Source organism: Egretta garzetta, unplaced genomic scaffold (genome assembly GCF_000687185.1).
Source record: "Egretta garzetta isolate BGI_Z169 unplaced genomic scaffold, ASM68718v1 scaffold526, whole genome shotgun sequence".
NCBI lineage: Eukaryota > Metazoa > Chordata > Aves > Pelecaniformes > Ardeidae > Egretta > Egretta garzetta.
In genome coordinates this window covers 223,210-237,044 of record NW_009259967.1, presented here as the reverse complement: position 1 = coordinate 237,044, position 13,835 = coordinate 223,210, and the positions used below count along the sequence as shown (strand labels likewise).

At 38.6% G+C, this 13,835-nt stretch overlaps 1 protein-coding gene across 1 annotated transcript in view; it reads left to right on the top strand.

The window, feature by feature from the left end:
• Window positions 1-13,835, top strand: part of INO80 (INO80 complex ATPase subunit) — a 61,946-nt gene that overhangs the window by 37,805 nt on the left and 10,306 nt on the right. The window contains 3 exon segments of the mRNA XM_009640217.2: window positions 3,578-3,803; window positions 9,477-9,604; window positions 12,951-13,045. Of these exon segments, the coding sequence (XP_009638512.2) occupies window positions 3,578-3,803; window positions 9,477-9,604; window positions 12,951-13,045 (449 nt within the window).

Here is a 13,835-nt window from a genome sequence, read left to right as displayed (position 1 = left end):
GCATTTCACAGTGTCTGAAAGGTTAACTTTGCATGGAGATAAATGCAGGAAGAAATTATACAATTACCCTAACTAAGTTACTGAATTTAAGGTGGCAATGCATTCATATAATCCCATCACTATTTTTTTTTTTATGTATTTCTGAACTATGACTGTTACATTGTCAGTTTGACAATAATGTGTTGACATAGGAAGGCTTAGTACTAAGGACTATCCTACCTTTTATTATGAGTAAAACCACAAAAACAAACCTGGGGGAAAAAAAAAACTTTAAAAACTGCACCATGACAAAAAGCAGAGAGGAGGAGCATGAACAAGCTTGAATGGAAGATTTTTTCATCTGTTTCAGAAATGTGTTGTTTTTTCTAGTAAGGCCATGTAAAAGATGCAGAGCTCTACCCTAGAAGAGCGTATGAATTTTAAAAAGCGTGGAGCTGTCAGTAAAGATAGTCTTACGTCCTCAGATGTCAGTGTTACACAGGCCACATGGAAAGATCAGTTCTTGTTAATGTAGAAATTGCACTGAGGCACACACAGAGTTTGTCTCAAGATTGTCTCCTACTAGCTCTTCCTTTAGGTGAGGTGTTATTGAAATGTAGCTTGTATAATTTTATGACGCGACTCTGTTTTTCTTTTAAAAATCCTAGTGTACGAATCTCCATATTGATTTCAGTAGATAAGCCATATTTCTGTGTCAGAAATTAGTCTGCTCTGTTTCGTGTGTAGTGGCCACCTGTCCTAGGTGTCCTGGAAATAAATATGACAAGCTTTGAGGGTGACAGAGCACTGGAACAGGCTGCCCAGGGGGGTTGTGGAGTCTCCTCCTTTGGAGATATTCAAAGCCCGCCTGGACTATGTCCTGTGTAACATGCTCTAGGTGAACCTGCTTTAGCAGAGGGGTTGGACTAGATGATCTCCTGAGGTCCCTTCCAACCCTGGCAATTCTGTGATTCTGTGAAGCTGTCTGTGCTTGAAAGAGTATTTGTTCCAGTCTGTCCAGTGTAGAGATATGAACTGAAATGTGGTGGTTAATAGTGTCCCTTTAGCAGCCTGGGTCTGTACCATCGTTTGTGGTATACATCAGCATTCAGGCAACAAGATTTGCTTGTGTTTTGAATAGAGAGGTTTTGCCCTCTCCCACAAAAGTCAGTCGTACGCTTTGACTGCAGATGGCAGTATGAGATAGCATCAACTCTAACAGTATCTTTTAAGTAGTAGAAACGTGTACAAAGTCTTAACACAGTCTCCTTCACTTTGCAGTGTTTCATGTGGCTGTGTGTATAGACCTGTAAGCCAGTCTGGTTTAAAAATAGGTCTTGGCATCTTGCAAAACAATGGCTTTGCCATTATTGCTAAGATTTTGTATGCTTTTTTTCTGGTTTTATTTTGATTTGTACTCTAATTGTTCTCATGAATCTGTTTTAACAATTGTTTGGCCCTTGCAAAGAGAAGTACCTGCTTGTGAGATGAATTTATTCCTGTAAGAGCAGCTCCTGGGAAAACAGGAGTGGACCCAGAAGATCTTGCTTTATACCTTTTACTTTGAGTAAGCTGGTAAATGTTCTGAGAGGAGCAGCCAGCATCTAAAATATCAGGCAGTCTGTCCTGAGTTATGGGTTGCTCCCTTCAGCTTACAATCCTGAAGTACAATATTTGAAACTGTTGATATTTGAACTATTTTATTGCTTATCATTTAGTTAAGCCATTAAAATATTTTCATTTCCATGATACAATGTTTATATATATAAATAATTCTCAACATGTAACAGTTAATTATGTCATGCTAGAGTAAGCTGGAACAAAATATTAAAACCCCTTCAAATACTTAAAAGCTTTTCATCTGCAATACAAAGATCTTCTTTTACTGTTTTAATGTTTCAGTTGTCCCATTATCACAGTAATTCCCACCCCTACTCAGTTCTCCCAAAACTCCGCTGCTTGCTGTTCACCATCAAACCCTCCAGATTCCTGTACTGTTTCTTCCTAAGCAGCTCTGACTCCTTTCTTAAAACATGAAAACTTTCACAAGTTTGATTTCTTCGGTGTTTGTTTTTGTTACATGGTTTTTCATAGTCCCATAGGTAATGTCATTTTGCCCAGTGTTAGGATTCATGACAATGTGTTTAACTTACATGAATTTACATGGATGATTTTTTTTAATTGTACTTCTGAAATAGAAGCAACAATGACTTCTAGGCTAATGATATATTTGCTTCCTGTATTGGTGAAGAAACCTAAAAGCATTGCAAATTTATAACTTTTCTCTGTTACGAGCCCATACTGTAAGGTTAATTGTCTAATATTAAATTTTAGTTTCATTTTTAAGTGAGTTTACAACACATTATTAAGTCTCTAGATAGTATGTGAAAGTTTCTACTAGCTTTCTTTTGTGAACTTGGTTATAAATAGCTTTTGGACACACTTGGCCTGGAATGGACTTACATTCAGAAAAGATAGGAAGAAGTTGGCAATCTGCATTTTATTGGGAAGACTCTTGCGCTAGGTAGTTAGTTGTTGTTTGTTCATATTTGTGTGAAAGCCTTGGTAATTGTTGTATTTGCTTTGGATCATGTAGTTTAACTCTTGGTGAAGTTTAATCTAACAAAAAACCCCGCAGAGTAGGCTGTCCTGGTATGCACCACAGCTTAATTAATGTTTTTGTTTCTTACTAGTTCAGTATCTTGAAGTTGTCCCTTCACCTGGTAAGGGAGAGGTAAGAGAAAGCTGTAGATTGTATGAAAGACAGCCTTGTCTGCTGGAATGAACCCTTTACTCGAGGACCTTACAGCCATTGGGCATACAGCTGTTTGGCTAACATGGGTCTTCTGCTCTCTGTCCAGATTTGGGTGGATGGGGCAGAGCAGGGGGAGTTGAAGTGCTGGAGCCATTCCAGAATAGCTCGCGTGGCATGAAATCAGAGTTCCTGTGTTTGCAACACTGGTCTGTCCAGCTGTGTTGTATGTACTGAAGCAGGTAATAGGGCAAGGGATTCATAGAATGGCCAGAAGAAAAAGATCATCCTGTGCTCACTTGCACTGTTCCTGTGGCTCGCTTCTGTTCAAATCAGCTGTCAAGCCCAAGAAACATGCTGTTCCAAAACGGGACTGTTTTCCTGTTCATTTTTTTTCCTTTCTAATTTATGTATCTCCTAATTTTAAATTATCACATGAATTTCTCTTAAGGACAGTATGTAAATTTCATCTCTGCTAGGTAAATACTTGTTTGTGAAAGGCAAAAATAAAAATAAAATTAAAGAAATGTAGGCAAAATGAGAGGTGCAGCAAGGATATTATTCTCTCAGCTTTGCTATCAGTTGTGTAGCAATTGGCACAAGGCATTGTTTATCAAAAGGCAAGTAGTCCATGCCTGTGAATAACCGTTCATAGGACTTTTCTTGTGGTGTGTGGGGATGTTATATCTTTGCTTATTTTAAGCCCAGCCTAAGATTGTTTTCCATTTGTACATGTCAGTAATGATTTGACTTTTCAAATTTGATCCTGTGGGAAGGTACCAGAACTGGGGATTTGGGGCCAAGGGGAAATCTGAACAAGAATATTGATTATTATTTTACTTGTAGGTAACAGCCGTGCCACTGGAGTTCTACTGCAATGACCGAAGTGCAGAATACGAGCGCAGGGCACTGAAGGAAGGAGGAAGTCTTGAAGCAAAGCAGTGTGTACTCCATGGAGCCCCAGAGCTAGCAGCTGACTGGCTGAAGCAATGCTCCCAGTTCTTCCCAGAGTATCCAGGAGGGCTGTTAGGGATCAGGCCTCAGAACGGCTGGTCTTTTATCAGGATACCAGGTAGGTTTGGAGGTTGTCATGGAACAGAGATGAGATAAATAAGGACATCTGCTCTTCGGTGGTAATTACGCTTATTTGTGGGCTTTTTGGGGGGGTGGTTGTGTGTTTGTTTTTCCTCCTGAGTGAAAGTTAACCCTGATATCTTAAAATACACTGTGATTTCATGTCCTCTGTCTGGAGTAAAGCTGTCAATGGATACTGAACATGTCTAATACAAACTTTTCTAATGCTTACAAGCCTCTCTTAGCATGTCAGCCCTCCAAATGATTGTTAAGAGATGGATTTGCTTACTAAAGCACAGTCTACTCTTACAACCAAATACTGCTTTGAGGTTGGAGATAGGAAGATTGCAGGAACGGTAACAGTCATGCCTTGCCTCAGTGTGTGTTGGAAGACCTTCATATTGACCTAAGAGATCTTTTGTTGGTCTTCCTAGTGAAAGGATAAACATTACTTGTAGCAGTCTACCATGAGAAGGATGGGGTTTGCAACCAAGTTCAGAGGAAATTGGCCTGGAAAAGAAGTCATGAGGGATTTGCTGAGTTTCAGTTGGAATAAAGAAGACGTAGTCATATTTCTGGTAAAGTGGGAAAAAGGTGCTAGTGTACCAGTAAAGTAAATGGGCTTATTTTTTTCCTAGAATTAAACTAAAGTAATCTGAGATTTGCTAGAATTTGACAATACTGCAGTGACTTTCATGGGCTGGACACACTCTAGCTGTCGGAAGATGGTCTTGAGCATTGAACAGAGTTCTGCAGAAAGTACTAGAGATCTGAGAGATAGCCAAGAGGAAAAACAGCTTACACTGCCAGATGCTAAGTTATTCCCAGACCCTTTTGGGTCAAGGATGTTTGGCAGGGGAAGTTAGTACAGTAAAAGGAAAATGGCCTTTTGCTTGCTACAGTCGGGTTTAAGAAGGTACCTCCTAAGTACTTGGAGTCATTTGAAGCACATGCACGTTTGTACCTATGTAACGGAGAAACCATTTTTCATGAGCTTGCACTGGATTAATGTTCAGTGACAGTTGATGACTTTTGTCGTTTCTTGAGGAATTCATTGAATCATTTACCAATTATTTGGAAACAGAAAATGAATCGCTGTAGCAGAAAAGAGAGAAATAGTGAAGGGATAAATTAAGGTAGAAGGTGTGGATAGAGAAATGAAGAAAAGTAGCCGATGTAGAATTAGAGAGAGGGCCACATTCTCTTGAAGAGACTTCCATTTTAAGCTGATGACTTTGGCATCAGCAAAAATTTGTAGAGGAATAAAGATGGGGGGGAAACAAGAAGCTTACAGGAGGAAGTGAATAGTGCTTTGACAACAATTTGCCTAACCTTGCACCAACAAAGAATTTGGTTGAGAAGGCGGTTGGGATGAGTGTGTTACATAAAGCTGGCTTAATTTAGGAGGTGTGGAGCTAAAAGTGGATTCAAAAAAAAAAGTAGTTTCATACAGCTGTGTTTTAATTAGGTGGAAAGTAGTTATGTAGTAATGTAACATTCAAACCTAACCTTATTCTAAGAGGAGAGAGCAGATACCACAACAGGACAGCTGTGTTTATATGTGCAGCAGCAGGCACAGCGCATTGCAGAAAGTGCCCGATGTGCTGCAGGAGCCATTCACAGGGCTGAAGTCTAGCAAGTGTCGAATGGAACGATAGGTGTGAAGGTCTGCAGTAAATAGGTAACAAGAAGAAAAGGGGATACCTCTCTCTCCTAACCCTGATCTATCCTCTCCCAGACTCGGTGTTCCCAGTACCCTGGCAGCAGGCTCAGCTGCGATCACTGTGGGAATCTCTTGAGGCTTTTCCTGTTCTTTGAAAGAAAAATGGTCCTGGATTAAATGGCAGGAAGTGTCTGAGTCCTTTTAGCATCGATAAAAAGCACCGGCCTCACTGGCTGTTTACTGTGAGAGCCAGCTAGCTCCTCACTGACCCCATTGTGCCGTGCAGACTGTCGGGAGGGGAACCAGGGGTGTCAACTGGAACCCAGACTTTATCTCTCTTTCCTCTGCTTTTTGCATGTCCAGAGGCACTTTTTCTCATTCTCCAGAGAGTGGTGAGCCCAGCTACAGTCATCAGCCAGAGCTACTGACTGGGGTTATTTTGAGTCATAATCATTTGTAACTATTTTTCCCAGGCCATAAGATCTCACTGTATCCCCTTGTAGATAATTTATGTCCATATCCCTGAAAGCCATACAATATGGTTTTACAGTTACTTTCTTTTTGGTCTGGTTCTCTTTTCTGGTTTATTTCTTACAGTGCTGAAGAATTTTTGAATTGCTTCCTAGGGAGAGTTCTTTGATGTGCAGTCCAGGACTTCTATCTTCTGGTTTAAAAAAAGTTCCTTTGCTATTAAAAAAAAAAAAAAAAAAAGAAGAAGAAAAAAAAAATAATCCAAAGACATTGTCATTGGAAATTTTCACCGATCATTCAAAATGGAAAATGTAGAATTGCAAATTTTGGAAATTCCATTTTAAAAAGCAGCAAACCACCATTTTGTTCCCCCATAGGTAAAAAGGAATGAGAAGTAGAAGTGAGAGAAACTAGAGGTGGAAGATGCTTTTTTTTTTTTCCTCTTTTGAATAATTGTGATGTTTTTGAAGATGACATGAATAAAGTAGTAAGTTTTCTGTTCCCACTTTACAGAATTTGTCCTCAGAAGCACTAGGTGGCAGACTTCAAGCATGCGAAAATATTTGATCTTGGAAAACATAGTGGTATCAAGATAGTACGCTTAAAGATGCCAGGTTAAAGTAAAATGGGTTTTTTTTTTCCAGAGATGATAAATCTTTTTTTGTTAGTTCTGTTTTTCTTTCCTAAAAAAACCTCAACTTTCTCAGCAGTGCAGTCTGCTCTGATGATGAGATACTGGACAAATTATTAACTGTTAACAAGTTGCTAACTTTTCAGACTGTAAGATCATCTGCAAGTAAGTTCTTTACTTGTAATTTGTATTTTATTGCTACTTAAAAATAGTAACTTACACAATGGAGACCTAAGGAGCCAGCAGCAAGTGACGTGCATCATTTCCAGTTACCAAAACTTAATTCTACCTATTCATGCCTGTGTGAGAAAAACAGTAGCATTTTACTTTTGGAAACTTGCTAATATGTTAATCTGAGTCAGTCAAGATTGACTTTTGAACAGACCATTTGTTCTCTCAGCTTCCTTCCAGTCAGATGGCTTTTGGTTAATAATCGTATGAGTTTGTCGTGTATATCTAGACTCTTCATGTTGCTTCACTCAATTTCATTTGTTCTGAAATAGCAAGTGGACCAATTAGAATAAAAGCAGAATGTCACAGCTTTATGGATTTAAAGGAAAGAATAACATTTAGTATAAAGAGTAAACATTACTACTGTGCAGAGTTTTTGACTTAGATATATTTTAAAACCAAATAACCATAAGTCATTTCCATCTTAACTGCCCAAGTTCAAAGTTTGGTTTTGCTTAGAAGAATGCAGTAAACTATTAACTATTTGTATGCAATTAAGACCAGGTAATAGAGATAAGAGCATCACTGTACGTTATGTTGCACTTAGAACAAATGCCAGCCTGAGCTGTGGTCTTGAGTTTTCCTTACAGTATCACCTTGGCTTGGCTCTCTAGTTGACAGATTCCCTAAGGTAGTTGCTAACGATTCAAGCAGTGATGTGGCACTTGCTCCTGGCAAAGCAACAAGATCACCATCAAAAGGGAGAGCAAACTGGAGAAGAACAGTGAGTGTCTAGATAGGCAGACAAGCAAGAAAGAGCAGAGCTTTCTTTTCTTGCGTTCTTAGGTAGTGAATTTCAGTAGCATGGCTCTAAACTTAGCAAAGGAGCGTTCACAGCATTGGCTTATAGTGCAAATATAACAGCTAATAATTCTAAGCGCTATTGACAACTTGCAATTTTTTTGAATTGCAGAAAGCAGGACTGTTGGCTGCATCTTCTGATGTAGATCCCACTAATTCCAGCATCAAGTCCATTATTTATACTTAACCTAAAGAGTATTTTTGAAAGAGATCTTGATTGAAATACTGAAGTGATGAAGAATCCACCATGTTTCTGGATAAAAGTGTTGCTGACCAGTTTTTCCTTGCTATTGGAAGGATAAGAGGGAAGCGTGCCCTGTTTTTACAATTTTAACAAGTCACTGGATACTGTGCCTTTCTCTGCTAGTATAAAGTTCTCTTCTGTTAATAAAAACCTTTGTCCAAAAGAAGAACCTCGAGTAGTGCCAATTGCTCTTTGAAAAACTGAAATGGATCAAGTTTCTGAGATCACTTACTGCAGGAAAAGATCTTTAACACACTGAAATCTTGGAGATTTTCTCTGAACGCTTTCTGGTTTCTACAACCTTTCTGAAAGGCAGACTAAACCTAGGCATGTCATTTCAAAATGATCTTTTGAATTAGTATAGAACAACAACTATATTTCTGCTTTTCTCAGCAAACCCTTGATTGCAAACCCCTGATTCAAGCTTAGCCCTCTGTGCCACATCACTGCACTTGGGCACTCATGGACCATGTTGCCTGCCACGCTCATAAGATCTTTTTAGGAGCATTGTTATGTGATCTGTATGCTTCTGTTCCACTAGTATGAACTTGGTTTTAGCTATATTAAAATGCATGGTGCTCAGATGAATGAATTAATTTTTGTATATACCTTTTTTTTTTTTTTAATTGGAATGTTGTGCAAGACAGTTAACTGCCTTAGAGAAAGCTGGATTTTCTTCAGTCCATCAGTTGATTCATTCTGAATTCAGGGGAAACATGGAGAAATGTTACCTGCTAGACATTAGAGAATGGTACCTGCCAGACATGTCGAAAATATTTGGGTTCTGTACTAGCCTGCACCATCTGCAGTTGTCAACTTTCCGTTTTGGCTGTAAACCTAAATTCAGACATCCTAAAGAATAAAGAATCATCAGTGGCCTTTCCAACAGATAATTTTTTTGGAAGAAAATTTCTCCTCATCCTCTTTCAACAGTAACGTACTGTTTACTGAAGTTTATGTACAGAATGTACAAACAGGAAGATCTCCTTCCTGAAAAATACTTAATGAGCAATGCTGAACAGAGAGGACATGAAGTATAAAATCTGAAGTGACTTAAAAGATTGCCATCTAGAAACATTTCTTAAACAAAAGGAAAACCACCCCAAAAAGGGGAGGGCAAGGAAGAAAAAGAAAAGTTAAGGCAGTGCTGCAAAGGGGCTGTTACTTTACAATGTTCTCTGCTTTTCATGTTGGTGAGGGGTTTGATCTTGAAACTACATCTGTGGTGGGCAAGTCTAAAGCTCAGCAGCGGGTAGCAGCAAATATCCGAAGGAGAGCATTTTAATGTGTGAAGCGGGATGTTGTGGTTGTTGATCTGGTCAGGATGAATCCTTAGATGAGGGAAATTGCTGTCCTAAAAACAATTGAGTCCATACTTGTGAGGAGATCAATCTGTGATGAGATTTTGCCAAGTGGATATATTCATACACACCCATTCCAGCAAACAAGTTATTGTTAGCAATGTGATTGTTAAGCGTCAGCCAGAAGGGATGTTGTAGTTTCTTCCATCACAGCTCGTTACTTCAGGGATTATAATGCAGTGAAGTTCTGGGAAAACTTAGAAGTTAACTTGTTGCACGTAGCTGTTTTGGCTTTATTAGTTACCTGCTTTTCTTCCATTTCTTTTTAGACAAAGAGAGTCTGATCACTGACAGTGGAAAACTTCATGCTCTTGATCTTCTGTTGACACGGCTGAAATCTCAAGGACACAGAGTTCTCATCTACTCCCAGATGACGCGGATGATTGACTTACTGGAGGTAGGAGAGCTATAGCCTACAGAAGACAAATTCTGAAGATGCAGATTTAGCTTAGCAACAATGTTTTGGAGAAAATACTATAATTTGGATGCAGCAAACCTGACACAAAATTATTATACTGAAGGATACCCAGTAAATGCATTAATATAAGAGCTGCTATACAAAGTTAAACCTAAGGTCCAGCCTAGTGTCATGCTTCCACCAGTATACAACAGCAGATGGTATGGGGCAAATGTACAAGAACAGTGATACTTCACAATTAGTCTCTCAGTGTCCAGCAGTTTGCAGCTCAAGGGCTTTCTGAGCCAGATATGCCTTCTGTGTATTCGGTAATCCTAAATTGATTCTTCCAACATCAAATTGTTTAGTTGTATCTTGAGTCTGTAAATTTTTGTCATTTGCACTGCCCTGTGGCAAGGGGTTGCATGGCATAATTACCCTCTTTTGCTGGTTTTGAACTGCATCCTTCTGTTCTCATTTGATGCCCGTATGTCCTTTTATTGGAAAGACAAGGGAGAATAGTGATTGATTTTACATTGTTTACGCTGCTTGTAATTTCAGACTTTTACTGTTTCCCTCTATCATCTTACTCCTGTGCGGAAGTTTGGGAGACATTAATGATAAGTTGTTCTCTGGCATATAGGATAGAAAGAAATTCTTAAGTCATTACTTGTTTTTAAATACAGTCAGTCTGCTTTAGATGGGGGGAAAAAAAAAATCTGTATTTGATCAGCAGCCGTGCAACCAAAGAGCTAGTCTGAAGAGTCATTAGTAGGAGAACTATTAATTTGGTTTCCTGTTGGTCATATTTATAATGCTTAGAAAGAAGTACTCTTATATCTCTGGGCTTCTGTTGAAGACAACAAAGTTTGAGTTTTCATCTGGATCTGAAAAAAGGAGTGTCTTGTCTCACAATGCCTCTGTCCCTTATCAGTGAAGGATTAGTAGTAATAACTTTTATGACCATCTAATTCTGAGTAAGAAAACCATAAACTTGATATACGTTAGTTTCAAAAAGACAATCCTGATAAAGTTTTCTGACTGTGAATACGTTGTAAGTGGGAAAATATTTGCATTTGGCAGTATAATTTCAGTACTGCTAAAACATCAAGATCCTGTGATCCTTCAGCCATTAGTCCTAGGTGTACACGGGCTTCCTCAGCAGTGTTTGACATGGGATATGGTCTTCACTACAGTAAAGTGAAGAGAAAAAATGAGAAGCCTGAATGAATAGCTGCCTAAATCATGAGTCCTATATGAGCAGGAGTGCATTTCAAGGTCAGCAGTTAGTAGTTCAATAAGAAATCACAAGCTGAATTTTGTTTTTGCTTCTGTGAGGAAAAACAGAACTTGCATGGTTGCAATTCTGTATTTTGGCTCTTTGCCCAGCATTGCTTCCTATGCCTCTCTTTTTGGCAAACATTGGACATGGCGCAGGTTTGTTGACACCCTGCGTTACGCCATGAAGCTCATAAAGCTGAGTGTTCACTGCTTGTGTCTTTTCTATTAGCATTCCATTTTAAAGGCTTGGGCGCACACCATGTTGTTATTCTGCCTCCTAAATGTTCAAATTTACTTGTTGGGTTTTATTACCCAAATAAGCCACCTGCTAAGTCCTCTGTTTTCACTTCTTCCCACCCATGTAACAGAAGCTGGACTTAAGCAAGCTAAAAATCAAGTGAGGACTCAGTTTATAAGAAAATCCTGGCAAAAGTTGAGTAGCAGTAGCTACTTTTTTTCCTGACCTATCAAAATACATCCCCTCTGCCTACTTGAATATGAAAGAACATGAGATGTCTTACTTCTTTTAACAGTATTTTGACTGTGTCAGTATAACTGCTATGGTATCATACTAACCTAATCTGCACAGGGCAGAGAGCACAAAACACATTGTTTGCGAAATTATAAAACTATGTTTGTTTGATTTAGCTTCAGCTGAAGACTATTCCATATAAATGGAATAAATTAAGAGTAAATAAGGGCTTGAGTGTTTGTGTAGTGAAGTAGCTGTTCTCTGCTTTAAAATTCTATTGTTGTACTCCAGAAATCATATTGGCCATAAGCTGTTTTGTAGAGCTAGGCCAAGCGTGACTTTTTGGCCATTTCTGCATTAATTTTATTTACCTATTTTTCTCTTTCGTCTGTCATACATTGAAGCTTCTTTCCACCATAGCAGTCTTTTTCCTAGGCTTCTTATAGTACGGCAGCTCTTTTCACCTCTTCTGCAGTAGTGAAGAAGAACAAAAAAGGAGCAGAAGCCCTGAAGAATAGGTGAAAGGGAGAATTGAGCATGGTACTGTCAGAAGGTTCATTAGAGTGCAAGCACTGCCATGTCTTCTCACAGCACATCAGTTCTGTATCTGTTGAACACTGCAGCTTGGAGCAAGATGAATCCAATAGTTTTTGCTGCTAAAGCACCATCTGTTTCCTTTCTGTCTTCATTTACAGTCACAGCATCTCAAAAAGGCACATGCACCAGTAGGGTTAAATCTAACAAATGTAACCAGTAGGAGTTGCGTCTCATCAGCCAAGGATCACATTGTTCAAATGTCAGAGGGTATCTTTCCAGAGAAATTCTTATGGATATCTATATAGCCTGAAGAGCTTTCTATGTAATTCAGATTTTATTGATAGTTGCACAGATATCAGAAAATGCTAAGTACCTTAAAGCATGAAAAAATTCCGTCATTGGAAAAAGCCTTTGCATACAGCATTCCTGGTTGATGCCATTTGATTTGTGTCCCAGGCAATGGTTTCAGTTCTGCAGCTTGGCATGAGCTGTGGGCTGACACACCAATGTAACGTTCAAAGTGTTCTTTTATGCAGTGAGATTCACAGGCTCTTTACTAGTGAGATGAAGCCTGGACAGACGTTAGTGTACAGTACTGAGTTTTTAAAACCACTAGTCAAATGGTTTAAAATCAACAGGGAGCGGGTACAGTTGGTTTGTTAGGAAAGTTTCGCTTACACAGTAAAAGCTCAGGATTTAGTAAAAATTTAGACTTTGTGAAAACAAAATTCCTATTTTAGTGATATTTGTTTATAGAAAAAGGCATGTACCATAACATTGTGTGCAGTGCAGCATATGCATCCCCAACTCTGAACTGACATTGTCATTTCTCTTACATGAAATGCAAAAACTGACATATGACTGAGTAGCTTTAGTTTATGAATTTCTATTATAAAGTATTTCTTACATAAGATTGCTTATAGCATATTTGTTGATGATATCAAGGATTTTATTTTTTTAAGTAGCAATTCTGCTTTTATTGGTTTTTTTTCTGGAAGAATCAAGATTGAACTGTTTCAAGAGCAACTATATTTTTCTGGTGTGTGTTCTTTGCAGGAATACATGGTTTATAGGAAACATACCTACATGAGATTGGATGGTTCTTCAAAGATTTCTGAACGAAGAGACATGGTAGCAGATTTTCAGAACAGGTAATGTATTTTGCTAAATTGCGTGTACATAGAGAGATGGTGTAAGATGTAAGGGAAATAAATGAAATTTGCACATAAGTAAACCAAAAGGGATTCTTGCAATTTTTATGAGCACATCAGAAAAGAAGAGTATGTAATTACCTTATTATAAGTTAATATATTTTAGTGTAACTTTATCTCCACTAGGGCGCATTATTTATAATGATTGAGTTTATGATTATTAAGTTTCCTTTTAATCATGGGATATGACATATGATGTCACTTTGGTATGGTAGTTCACAGCAGGGTTATCCTTCCTGGATGTTGATGTGAGCCTGTATGAAGGTCACTTTTTCAGAGGGGTTAGGTTCATAGATTGTTGGTTATTGCAGGGTGAGAGCAACATTCTAGACTAGAGAATAGTCCTTGCGGTAGCAGTCCCAAGCTATCATGGCTGAAGATAGGAGGGGAAGCCATATACAGCCCTTCAGGCCACTGGTTCGTGAGGCTTAAAGACCTGAAGGACTGTGTGGCAGTGATGAGTCTTCTAGCGAACTCCTCGGAGCAATAAAACTTATAAAGAACATGTGCCAAATACCTGAAGTAAGTGAGGGGACCATGCAGTACCTTTCTGCCTGTTTCCAGGTGTCAAAAACAGGTTCCTTGCAGGTTATGATGTCCTCCTGGAACCCTGACTCTTCTTCCTGTAAGGTCCTTTAACCAAAAGAAATTAAGAAATTTGTTTTTATTAACGAACAGAATTTGTTTTTACTAATTAATAGAACTACTGAAGAAAAACAATCATTTCAGC